This window comes from Hylaeus anthracinus, unplaced genomic scaffold (assembly GCF_026225885.1).
Source record: "Hylaeus anthracinus isolate JK02 unplaced genomic scaffold, UHH_iyHylAnth1.0_haploid 12000, whole genome shotgun sequence".
NCBI lineage: Eukaryota > Metazoa > Arthropoda > Insecta > Hymenoptera > Colletidae > Hylaeus > Hylaeus anthracinus.
The window spans coordinates 6,590,532-6,604,320 of record NW_026534347.1 but is presented as its reverse complement, the minus strand read 5'-3'; the positions used below and the strand labels follow the sequence as shown (position 1 = coordinate 6,604,320).

Sequence of the window (13,789 nt, the reverse complement as noted above, 5' to 3'; positions counted from 1 at the left end):
GGGTGGGTGTGTGGGGGACGTGTTGGGTGGGTGTGTGGGGGACGTGTAGGCAGAAGAGTTGGAAGAGTTGGAAGAGTTGGAAGAGTTGGAAGGGCTGGAAGCCTAGGTTTGTTTGGTAGAAGACGAGTTGGGTTCAAAATGTTCGGGATTATGTTTCCAAGGTTCGCGATGTCTGGTAGAACGGTTTTGTCTTGAATGTCACGGAGGCTTGGGAGATTGGGCAGCTGAGGGAACTGTGGAACAGGTTTGGGGTGTTTTTTATCCCCACACTTTTTGGGTTCCAAGTTGTGGAGCCATTGCTGGATATTCTTGACGTATTGGTTTACCTTCTTAGAGCGCTCCTCTACAGTGTTTATCAGTCCCTGGGAGTTTTCTTCAGAAGACGAGGAATCGTCTTTGTTAAATGGTAATGGAATAATTGTCGGTATATTGTTGATGATCGATTTACCGGCATTTATTGCCTGTTTGAAAAGAAAATAACATTTCAATATCGCATTTACGTATTACCGTGGGAGAGAATAATATGAATTGTACAGATCGATACGTGAAATTTGGGGCGTATAGTTATACTATACTTATTGATATTACTAAATTTATTCACCAGGAGATATCCCCTTATAGGTTTACGATCAATCTTGAATTACACGACGATACATAATTTTATAATATTTGTAATATCATGAAGAAAATAACTGCCAGTATACTAGATAAATAAATGAATAAATGAGTGAATCTGTTTTAGACATTTAATACAAATTAGGTACTCTTCAGCGAAACTTCAAGGTAAATGTATAGTTTGTAAAAGTAACTCAGGATTAATGAATGTGCATTTCCAAATATGTTAAAAGGAAAAGAATGAATTCTTGTAATATTGAAATTATTGAATAGTTTCTATTGTTGATAAGGAACTTACCGTATCAATACCAGGGAACAGACTAGCGCACGAGGCGCTAGCCACAAGAGCGAAGAGAAGGCACAACACTGAAGTCTGCATGATCGCTCAGGTACTACACCTTCCATCAACGAATCGCCGGATATTTATACCAAGCCGATGAACAGCGGTCCACTCGTTAACAAATGATAACAAAAATAATGAAGACACCTGCGTTCCCAGTTGCGTCATTGAATGACAATTTGTAACAAATGTCGTTTTTCACTTCCGTAATCTATTGTTAGGTTAACAATGCCCATCTATCGGTGCATATGTAAACAGTCACGCATTTTGCAGAAACTATTATGTCTTCCTCGAGATACGTAATACGCGTACGAACAGCCGCGCGAACTCTATGAATAATTATGGTTTTTCGCCATGATAAGGCGAACAAATATAATATTTCCTTCAGTCATAAATAATATTTACTCACGAATCGATTCTTCGAAAATTTTAAAAACTCGTGCACGCGCTGGAAATATTTACAACAAATATTCCTTATTCTAAATGAGTAGTTCAGCCCGTTAATTAACAAACGCTTATGTATAACTCTCCCGGTCTTTAAAATAATAGGTGCCAGGTTATCAACATTTTTCTCAAGTCTTTAACATTCAAAAGGTCTTTAGCAAACAATTTTTCATAATTTAAAAACAAAATTTTCACCGATTCCAAGTTTCGACTTACAGGGAACTAATTAATCCATTTACTGACGTGCAAATTTAAAGTGCTTTGCCTCCGGCGCTAAGATTTACTGTATATACGTAATCTAAACTATTATTTTGATGATAAAAAGTGGTATTAAAATTGATATGTCTAAGAAAAAAAATGATTATACAAATCTTTCATTCATCCTTTCTAACTCTCTCAGTTGAATGAGTTGATCCTGTAACTTGATGCTTACTTGTCCTCAAAAAAAAAAAAGAAACAGTTAATACGAATAACATGTCCCGATCACTCGATCTCGAACAAGATCCGTCGAGCGTCACGAGCACGGTATGATTCACAATTGAAATTCTTCCAAAAGTTGGCCAGGAATTTTCGGACCGTCGTGATCTACACAGCCAGCGCAATCCCCAACGAAACCAGCGGAATTTTCGCGAGGAAATGAACACGTGGCATCCCCGCATCGAAAAGTTTTCCTTCTGGAGACCTACCGATTCGTAAACGAGGACGATATTTTACAGGTCACACACAACGTTCGGTATACGATCTAAACAAAGTTGGCCAGCCCGGCTGGCTGCGTGTCGCCCGAAGAAGAATCCCGCGAATGTTCTCTGCGTTTGATTCTTCACTCATTGCGGTCTTCCACATGTTTCGCGGAATTTCGAGCGGAATGAAATGCTACCGCCCAACTATCGGCCAAACTCTCAACTATTCCTCAGATCTTCGGCCCGCTAAAAGAGAGCCCGCCTAAGAGATGAAAGGAACGACGCAAGGACAAAGAAAGAAGGGCCTCCTTCTACCGACTTGGTCGTTGGAATTCAGCCAATTCGTGTAAGAGCTCCTCTGCTTTCCCGCGAGCGAACTATTTTATCCGAGCGTTCGTCGTGAAACAGGACCGTACCGGTATCCCAGGGATCGACGATCTGAAGACACATTATCTGATACCTCGACGATGCTCAATCTTCACTAACCGGATCGTCGAAGGGTAGCTCTTGTTCTGATTATGGTAAGGGTACCAGATTCTTTGGCTGATGGTTTCATTCAGAAGAAAATACCTAAAGTTAAACGCTGACGATTTGAGGTACAAGTTTAAAGTTTATCCATGTATATATTTACACTGATTGATAATACATGTGAGATTTCAAACCACGCCATACTAATCCCTTGATACGACGTGTTTGCTCGTGCTTGCGCCGTCTTAATGATCACAAGCACGAGGAACATCGATTTCATAGTGAGACACATACGTCAAATTTCACTTGCCAAGGAATAAGCACTCATCATTTTATATCTGAAATGTTGGTTTGGAAACTCCCAGTTCTGAATATATAGTGTGCCTAGAAAGCATTCATTCGCCCTTCTGCATGTCCACGCTCGGTCCAGCATGTCTCTGAAGCGTAACGTCTTACGTCTCGCGTGATTCATGCAGAAACAGAGAAGGGGCGCTAACATCGAGATACGGAGGCACTGTTTCTTCGCGCATTCATCCGTCCTGTCGATTCGAGTCCCGTGATTCGCATATGCCTGCTCGATGGCCCAGCCCCGTCGACGCTTCCATACCCGTGATTGATGTTCGCCGTCGTTTCACAGACGCGACTACATAAATCAAAAGGCGCCCTTATACGGGCGCGAACCCTTTTCTTGTCGCTCTTCGCCCTCCTATCCTCCTTTTTTTCTCGCTGTGTTCGCTCTCCAAGGCGCCGCGATGCGTTATCAAATCCATCGATGACAGACGAGAACGTATTAAATACTGAAAAGGACGTGCATCGATTGTCGCGGGAGCGAGATGGCGAGATGAAAAGGGTGCGAAGTAAACGAACACGTGCGTCATCCCTGGGGCCAACGATTGAGACACGTCTCGCTCTCTTTCTCCCTCTTGCAGGCCCTTCTCCCCTCAGCTCCCTGATTATGTGTCCCATGGCGCTTGTTCTGTACATATTATTTGGCCGTGTAGGGTTGCGAGCAGGGGTGCTTCTGACAGATTCATCGCCAGAGATGTAATTTTTAAAGGTAACACGTGGAACCGAGACGTCTTGCTTGGCGCGAATTTCGACGACTAAATTGGCTGGAGCTCGGAGTTTCGGTATAGCTCTAAAATTTGAATCGACGTCCCTCTCCTTCTGTTGTATTCAGCCACAGCCATAGGAGCAATAATACGTCTGTTGATTCGAAATTCACACTTTTCGCCAATTTCATCGCGATTTCCACAGACCGCTATACGTCACGGCAAAATTAATCTCAACAGAAACATTCTCGACGATTATTTACGTTGTCACGCTATCGAACTTCGCCTCGAGGAGTTTGCATTTTTTTCGGCAATACCCTGGCAACAGCCAGGTCACCCGATGATCGCGGGCGGTGACGCACGTGCGTGATTGGCAGAAATTCATTTCGCGCGATTTCCATGCCACGGAAATTGCGTGTCTGCCGCGGCGAATGGCCCGAGACCCTTTGTTTGGATGGCAGCGTTTGTCATCTTGCCTCGCGTAGGCGAGCTGTCGTCGCGGGCGCAGACATAAGACTACCGAGGGTAGCCTAACTCCGAAGCTTGGAATATTGGGCACAGATGCAAAGTGTCGAGATTGCTGACGGCTTTGATAATACTCGAGACGATATATCCTTCTGTGCGGGGGCCCAATTATCTTTTTAGGCGAGCACTGCGTCGCTTAGGCAACTTTTAGTCGGGGAGTACCTTAATGTTGAACGATAATTTCAAGGATTTATTCCCTGAAGTACTTGTGGTAGGCTTTATCTGATTTTAGTGCCTGAAACCATACAGGCATTTATCATAGTGTATGGTAGCACTTGGAAGATAATTAAAAAATGTCTTTACTCTTGATGTCTCATGATTTAATAATGCTAATAGTTTCTATGCAATCAGCGATATTGCCGTGTTTCATTATAGATCTGCTAGATGGATTCATCAATTATGTTTGTTTAACGCCTTAGACGCAAGGCTATTAATCATTTGAATAATCTGTTCAAACCAATTACAATATGTGTAATGAACTATCGAGTAATTGGAGACTGCTCAAACTATTAATAGTGCCACGACGAAGGCAGGATTCAGATAAGCGTCGTTAATAGATTGCAGATGCATTTGTGGCAAGTGGAAATGTTGGAGAATGCATGAGTGCATAAATTCAGTGCCCTTAAGAATATTTCTTAAATATAACTAAAACTTCTAAAAATTAAGCACCATATTCCGACATCCCCTGCCTAAGCATACCAAGTCTTCCATGAACACTTATTAAGTCTTTTCAAGTACAAATTTCCTCGAAGTTTCACCATTCAATTTTTGACTCTCCAAGAATCCTATTTCGACAGTCGCAGAATACGTTCCAGCAGAGGACAATCGAAGCAAAACTAAGTCTCTGAAACTAAAAAGGATCCTCGTCCTTTTTTTTCCCCCCGAGCCGAGGCCAGTCGGTAATCCAAGCTCCCGCGTAAATTGTAAAGTTAATATTTGACGGCGTGAATTCGTAAGATTATTCGTTTCAGCAGAACGGATTCCGCAATCAAGTGTTACAGAGGGTTAAAATGGTTCCCTCCGAGTATTTCCCGCCCGACATGCACCGGCCACGCGATGCAGGCCGCATGCATCGGCGCTGCAATGTTTGCCGATCAAACAGACTTTATAACGAGATGAACGCGTGCAGTTTGTTGACGGAAAATATTGGACGATCGTAAGGCCCGACATTGTGCTCGACAAAAGGGCGACTGGTATATCTCTTCATTCAATGGGGGAAAACGATTCTTCCGAAGCTGGATGTTCCGCAGATAGCAAAATAGACTCTGTTCGAGGATGCGACACTTTAATGTGAAATGAAACGATAGCTTCGCTTGAGCGCATAAAGTATGTACATTTTAACGTGTACATTCCTAATGTAAACAATAATGTTGGATACATCGTTCTATGATCGCAAAAGTAATATTTGAAGAATACAAATCCAACAATACTTTTTTAAAAAAAAAGTATATAAAGAATATCTATGTATCTTGCCTTCGGATTTTCTGGTTCGGCGTTAAATAAACCATTGAAACGAGTATCGGATGCTTCTGACACCGATTCACGGAACGTCGGTTTAATGGCCAGAAACGATCGACGTCTGCGTGACAACGGCCAAGCCAGCCAATTTCTCTCCGTGGATGGCGAAAGTATCCGTCGAAACGTCCTTACAGTTTTCTGCCCGAAACTCGTCGAACGGATGCTCGCCTTTCGAACGCGTCCCTCCATTGTCATGCAACTCGAGGGTCTTCTGGACGAGAATGTCCGACGGAGTATCGCCCGATACGTTCTAACGAGTTCTTATGCAGCCCTATTGTGTCGCGGTCGAATCTCTCTTGGAGAGTTGAACATTCTACGCCACAAACACGGGATATCGTCGGCAGTTGCGTCTGACCACATCGTGAAACCCAATTGGTTGGTATTAGCGCAGTTCCGTGAATCGTAAAATAGACTCTGGTTGAGGACGTGATGTGGCACCTTCAATGTCAGGTCGAAGGGCAGGTCGAAGGGCAGGTTCGCTTTCTTAATTATTTACTTTAAGCTAGTTGAAACACGAAGCAGTTGTTCAAGTTTGCAATTTTTAATCAAAATAAGGGACATGGTTGAGGTATTAGTTTAGGAGGGTGACACAGTTGAGGGGTAAAGTAATTTTTAAAGATGGTATAACGATATTTAAGTTTGTCAATATATTCGTATATATTAAAATATACAAGAGAATTATTTTCAGTGAGTTGAATTTTTGCAGTGTTGTTTAAACTCACGAATAAATCACTATAATTTACAGGCCGTAACTGTCAACGATCGGCAGGGGTGGAAAGAACGATCCTCTCCAGTTGGAAATGCAGATTAATCGGTAACGGAGTCGCAAGTGATCCATTTAGCAGGGGCCATCCTTCTCTAACCGAAACCAAACAGTGGCCCTGTAATGAGATAGCTTCAGCCACAATACATCCTTCATCCAAGCGGAAGAGAAACAAGAGAATAGCATTATCGGGGGAAACGTACAGGCGATCTCGACCAAATCAATCGTTGCCGAACGTTGTATCGCTATCATCGTCAAAAGCGGCATCCGGCGTAACCATGATCGTGTCGATTACCAGCCTAGTGACTATAGGGTGAAAGACCAAAGTCCAATTAGACGGAGGGCCACACCAGCTGTAATCCAACGGTCCTACAAAATATCTCAACGGAATGGTCATTCTCAATTTTCAGAATCGGAGAGAAAATATCGTCTGGCATCCATCTTCGTTTCCCAAATTACAGACTGAGCCATTTAAATAACATTTTTCGTAGTATATAATTGTAACCTCGCCAAATTTAAGAATCTTATCTAAGATTTATTTTAAATGAATAGTCCCGTTTCCCATTTTTGGATGACGCGGTGGCCATCGCATTAAAACAGGGCAAGTGAGTAATTCTCTTGCTTCCAACGCTAGAAAAAAATAGTCAAGGACTATTCGAGGGGTACACCGATATCATTTTTATCGGTCAAGATGGAGAGTAGATATAGCCAGGTGGTCCCGGTGGTTTCGCGCGTACGTACGCTGTACAGTCCTCGTGAATTTCCACGATGCTCGTTCGAGTGGATGCACGGTCCAACTCCGAGGATTTAGACGTGTGATCCTTGATGAAGAGGCCATTGAACCCGGGGCTCGAATCACCGCACGAGGATCGGCCGCTCGAGTCGGTAGTGCTCCGTTAGATAGCTTACGAGGCAGTTACCAGGCCGTTACCATGTCGATGGTGCCACTTGTCTCGAGAGGCTGCAGCCTGCTTCAAACCTTGCTCGGACGAAGGACACGGTAGCGTCTGTACCCTCGCTCGTCAATCGCTCGAGTGACTTTGACATGACAGTAGCATTCGCTAATAACCGACTTTGAAACACGTGGACCATCACTCTTACACCCCTCGTCTGGAGATTAAGAGTTCCTCTTCCAATGGTTTCTATGAGTCATTGGATTGGGTTGAGTTATTGAATATTAAGTTAACCAAATTTTAGGAAGGAATGGTAGATTTGATAATGTATTCTTCGATTATTCCTTACACTCTTTAAGATGCCATTTTCTTTTTAAAGCAAGAACTTCATTGATGTCTTCATGGCCAATTTACATAATCGTGTTGATCGAATTATTACCGATGCAAACAAATTCAGCTTTCAAATTGCTCCTTAGGCGACTTTAGGCCTAGCGTATCTTGCATTTTATATCCAATAATGAAAAGTAATCTTAAATTACAGTGTGTGGTTATGATTATGGCCACGGTGACGATAAATACAAAATGTTGCAAAAATATATACATTTATGAAATCACAGTTCATTAATTCTCTCCATACAAAACTTTCGACCAAAGATAAATCAAAACTCAAAGGTGTTCCACGAAATCGTCCACCATGTTCCATGTAATCGCTGTTTAAATGTCATGGTTCGAAACTAGGGGCCCGTGACGCGACGAGAATTTTTCCCGCGTAGTCGCAGAACAAGAAACACTGGGTATACCTGTTGCCTCGGGGCTGAGCGGCGGGAGTGGCTCGTTTCCTCGCGGTTTTGACAAAATGTCTTTACCCCTCGGAGATAAAACCGGGGCGAAAAAGTGGAGAAAACGGAACTGGGTAGCACGTAAGTAAACCTCATAAGTAATCTTGCCGGCGGCGCGTCTTCGATTTGAATTACTCTTCTGTTATTTCTTGCCCGTCGTCGGGCGTTATCAGAAATCCGCTCGCTCGTCGGATTAGCATGTCTGAGGTAGCGACCATCAATTTCAATATCCACTCGATAAATATTCCTTTGGAACCCGACTTCTTTCCTCTGCACCGATCACCCATCCCCTTCGGCCAGATCCTCCCCTTTCCTCGTGCACCTTCCCCCGTCTGGAGATCCGTAAGATTCGATGGAGCAACGAGACGTACGGCCCCGATAGACGGGTCGCAGACTGGCTTTAGATAATATCCTCCCCCAATCTCTATACGGTGAGACTCTGCAACGATATTTTGCTTCGAAAGTTCGCCGGTATAGCCGTATAATGTCAGGAGAAAGGTATGCCAGGGCTGAAGACTGCTCGGCGAACCGGAATCGCTCGCGAGTGAAGGGATGTTCTTGGGAAAGTGTCGATGCGTTCCTTTAATTTTCTTTTCTCTTCTATTAACCCTTTCTCGCTGCTTAAGACATCGAAATACAGCCAGTATCATGAGTATTCGTACACTTTATGTTGATAGAAGAAATTTATCTAAATTAGATGATGGATTTCATAGACAAATGGCATGCTTAGAAAGCAAATGCATTGATATTTAATAATTGTGTGCTAACCAATATCTCGAATTATTATTCTTTAATTTCTTCCGTGGATAAATTTGTGTTAATGTGTAAACACCGGTTGGTTTTTCTCCAAAACACTTAACCACGCGACACACAAGTATTTCTCACCTCTTTTAACCCCAACAGCCGATGAAACGTAACCTGCATGCCCCGTTAAATAACCAAGAGAGTAAACAAGCCGAAGTAACAAACCGAGATAAACAACGCGATACGTAAATTTGTAAATTGTCGGCAATTTTCCTGGAATCGGAGGGGAAAGAAAGCGGTGGAAACAGAATTACACTCCGGTGGTTTATCCGGTAGGCGTTTCAGCTCCCCGAAGTCTGGAAAGTAAGCAAAGTGTAGCATCAAATTTTTACTTCGTTACATCTGAATACTTGGTTCCTACCTCGCGGTGTATACCTTTCCTCATCCAAGTTCTATTTGGTCAAGCACCGTGCTGTTTTACTTTTCCCCGCGGTAACTCTCCAGGCACAAGCATAAGTAATGAAGAAACCTTGAAGACTTTTCCTCTAGACCGAAACTGTACTTTTCCGCCGAAAGAGGGAAACGAGACTTCGGCGAAGAGGACTAGGGAAAAAAAGGTGGGGGGTTGAACGCACGGTAGGGACAAGACAGAGGGAGAAAGGAGATAAAAGGGGACGGGGGATCAAGGTAATATTAATAAGTAGAAGGAAAAGTTGGTTTGATCAGCTAACCCGGACGAGTCCGGCACTAGACCACATCACAGAAAGACTCGAAGCGCCGAAGCTATTAGCATAATTACAATACTTCCGTCTGGCCGATCCAACTTTCTGCTTATTTTAAGCTACCGGGCTCTGATATCTCTACCGTGATGGGATTGCAGGCGAATCCATTACGCTGATGCAGCGTTAAAGGGCCAAATCATCGGAACGAATGTGCTGTTAAGTCATCATCGATACCGGCTACCTCGCGTCGGATTTAATTGGGCAACGCGTATCGGTCGTTGCCGCCTGTGCTATGAGTCGGATGAACCTCGACAGGTAGTATCAACGTATTATTCGTCTTCCTAAACAACGCGCTCGTCTCTTTTACGCTAATCGACATGGTAATTGACGTAGTATTATGTATGAAATTATTCGATTTCGTTGGAGGCCTATATCAAGCTTTATACATATTTTTGAAACTATATTCTAACGTTTTTGGCTGTAATTTCAGTTCTGTACGTTTACAAAAATTGTCTACAATAATAATCAAATTGTAGGAGCAAGGGCAATAATTTATATGGTGAAAAATAGTTTGTGAATAAAATTCGATAAGCTGATGTTGGATATGTGAACTATGTGGGTCTAGTACATAATATTCTTCCTTCTGTTGAGCCGAGCTGGTAAATAACCAGCATACACCCGTTACGAATTAGATTTATTTTCAGCGAGAACATAAATGAGCCAGTAGTTGCGAAGGGTGTTTCGGTTCGGTGACTGTAGCTGATTCAGCTTTCCACCCTTACGGTCCCACACGACACTTTATCTTGTGTAATAGATCGTGGTGTATAGGAGGACGTGTGCCGATATCCCCGTCATTAAAAGTCAATGCTACGCGAAATTGGAAAATCGATATACAGTGACCACAAATTTAAATAAGTTAAAAAGTCTTAACGTGGATTTTCCCATTTTGTGTTGGTAGTAAGACACTGTCCATTTCCTGACAATTTTATTACTTTATAATTATACCTAGAACCAGTTGGAAACGATGCTCTACGATGCTCTACTGGAGTGCACAGGCATAAGTAGAAGCAGTCAGCAATGGTCAGACACGCTAACCAAGTCCTACTTCATCGCGCGCATACAAAACGTAATTTATCCTACACTGTTTATTTATTAATTTGTCGTGAATTTTGCTTTCCCTTTAGACAACATTTTAACTTAATAAAATAGTATTAGTAATAGCATCATCAAATTTTTAAATCATTCTCCCATAACCGACTAACCGTTCATCGCTATCCAACTTTAAGTAGAAACAGTCAACATTGGTCAGACACGCCAACCCCGTCCTACTTAATCACCCACGAAATTTACCTTCCACTATTTATTTATTAATTCGTAATATATTTTGTTTACATTTCGAACAATTTCTTGACTCCATGTCAATACAGTTAGCAAGGTGTTATTAAATTTTTATATCGTTCTGCCGTAATTATGCACCGCTATCCAGGGTAAGCTTTGAAGCTCGGAGAGCAACCTCCATCGAGTCTCCGTTACTGTGGCACAGGAACGATGGCTGATGTCGCGTTAAGGCCAATTTATACTATCCGTTCAGACACGGGGCGGTTACGTTCAGACAAGCACTTAGTGCTTACACTATCAGTTCACCTTCGATCGCGTCCCATTTGCATCCTGGATAGCGCAGCAGAGGCTACTGTTTTACAACGTTTTCGTATCTACCTCTACATATTTATGCCGTGCGGCGAAACTGGTAGATGAAGATACCGAAACAAAGGATGGTGTCAATAAAGTAGTCTTACCGAACGTTGGAGTATGCATAAGAAGCATTGACAAAATTTCAGAGAACTGATTGGCGAAGTTAAAAACTCTAAGGGGTAACTTTCGCTGGAATTTCATCACAAATAACATTCACACAGTTTACAACAAAACATATAATAACTTGCCTGTCAATGGCACTTTCCACGAAGTGTTGTGACTCTGAAAGAGAAAATAAATTTTAATACAGAACTCGTAGTTCATTCATTTCTTGCGTTTCTTAGAACTATGCAAATTGGAAACGCTTAACACTGTCTAAACTTGTAGCTCTTTCACTGCCACTTCCGTGACTGAAGCGATGGTATAAATTGGTCTTTACGTGCGCGCGGCTCGTACAAACATAATATGGCGTACAGAGGGGGACAAAACCGCGCGGAGGCCGCCACTGGTGGACAAGACCTGGCGTAATGGAAGACCGGCGACGTCACAGTGAAATGAACGATAGTCCGACGGTCTGACAACATTATCAATGGATTCGCCAGCAGCGGAGCCGCGATATAATAGAAATCGTAACCCCTCGCTGAAGATTAATCGTTCGTTCGATCGGATCAAATTGCCGATGAGACGTGAAATTCAACGCGGAGATTTCTCTATTCCCTCGGTCTTCGATGGTACAAATAAAGTTTCGTCTTTCCATTCGCGCCGCGGCAGGGAAAATGGCCACCTTTAGCTGGAAAACCCTGGAAAAGTTGCGCGAAGGAGTCTGTTTCTTTCTTCCGGTGAAAAATCGTTTTTTAACCGAAACACTATCGAAGATACTATTGTTAGATACGTGGCACGTCTCAAGATTTATAACACAACCGATCAACAAACAATTTTTATAACATACGGGGGAAATCCACTTTAGGCGCTTGAAAATCATAAGTTTATGCAACAATTTTTTGTGGGGTTGGCCACACCAAATCCAAACAGTTCTCAAAGAACAAGGATGTATTCAACACTCCTAACGAACGAAGGAATAGAAAAGTAGCGAAAGAAGTAGGTGTATCGATACGCAGCTGGATTTAACGTTGGCACGGAGACCGTTTCGCAAAGAGCGTTGGCTGGAAAGAGGGAAACGAGTTAAACGAAGTTGCTCGCCGTGCAGATGGAAGCGAAAAGCAGAGCAAACTGCGGTGCCAGTGACAGAGTTACGTTGTCGCGTGTAACGAAGTAGATTAGTCAGTGTGACAGAAGACCGTAATTTCCTAGGCAAATGACACCGATCGCGCAACCAACGCACTGTGCTTCCAGTACACCTGGCACGTGTTTCGGTGCTCGTAAAACCAGGACTGTCGACGTTGCGCCATATTCTGTTTGCTGAAGAGGTTAAAAAAGAGGACATTTTTCGTTATTAGTCGACAAATGCAATTAAAAGGATATTCGACATAATCCTAGAAAATAAAATAATAATATCATATTCTGTTGGAGGGAATCGTATCATTACTTGATTTTTCACGTTCCTTTTTAATCTCTTTTGATTCTTTGAAGTATCGTTGCTTTCCCATCGTTATTCTATAAAACCAGATACCCGTCGTACTTTTTACTCTGTTTACCCGACGGGAAAAACTAGCAAGTCGAACGAAAATGAACTTGTATAATGTTTCGATTAGAGCTATACATTTTTTTCTGCATTATTATATTCGAGTTGAGTTGAAACGATGTTAATGAAAGTTGAAACTACAAAATAAATCCTTTGAAATAAGATAAGGAACGGAAGAATTTATTTCGCAATCTAAAATTATCACAAAATTCATTAAGGTCGAGGTAAGTTGAATGAAAATATATCTCTCGGGGAATAAGGACAAGCTGTAAATGGTTTCCGTTGACTCCGTAGGAAAAAAGTGAAAAAGGTGAACGAGGTTACCTACACGTTGGTCTAAACTGGCGCTGTCTGATCCTGGGGGTCCGGACGGCGAGTGGTCGGAAACGATTACATGTGATTTAAGGAGCTCTCCAGTCTCGGACCTCCAGGTTGGCCCGACCACTGCATCTAGCTTCCTATAGACTCTAGTCTGTTTTATCTACGAAGTGCAGCAGTCGTCTCTGCTTACACGCCTATTGGCCCTCGGTTCCTACGTCCATAAACCCTTCGATTACTTTCTTGCATCTCAATATAAAACATACGACGCCGACGCAAGAAGCTTCTCTCGTTTCTAACGTAGAAAATAGACAGGTTACTCCGTAATGTAATGTTACTAAAATAAACCCTTTGCACTCGACGACAATTTTATTACAGAGAGATAACAATTACGACGACTAAACCTTCTGCTACCACGATCGGAAAGTCGTAGAAATATAATATCTTACTACTACTTCAAAAAAGATCATTCAGGCCTGAAAGGTTTCAACATTTATTTTAATTAGAAAATAATTCACCATCCCTATAGACAAA

The 13,789-nt window shown here is 42.5% G+C and overlaps 1 protein-coding gene across 1 annotated transcript in view; it reads right to left on the bottom strand.

Annotated features, from left to right (window-relative positions):
• Nucleotides 1-1,074, bottom strand: part of LOC128890389 (mucin-2-like) — a 2,283-nt gene extending 1,209 nt beyond the window's left edge. The window contains exons 1-2 of the mRNA XM_054148827.1: nt 914-1,074; nt 44-461 (exon numbers count right to left, since the gene is read on the bottom strand). Of these exons, the coding sequence (XP_054004802.1) occupies nt 44-461; nt 914-994 (499 nt within the window). The 5' untranslated portion in view covers nt 995-1,074. The remainder of the gene's footprint in view (nt 1-43; nt 462-913) is intronic.
• Nucleotides 1,075-13,789: the final 12,715 nt, after the last annotated feature.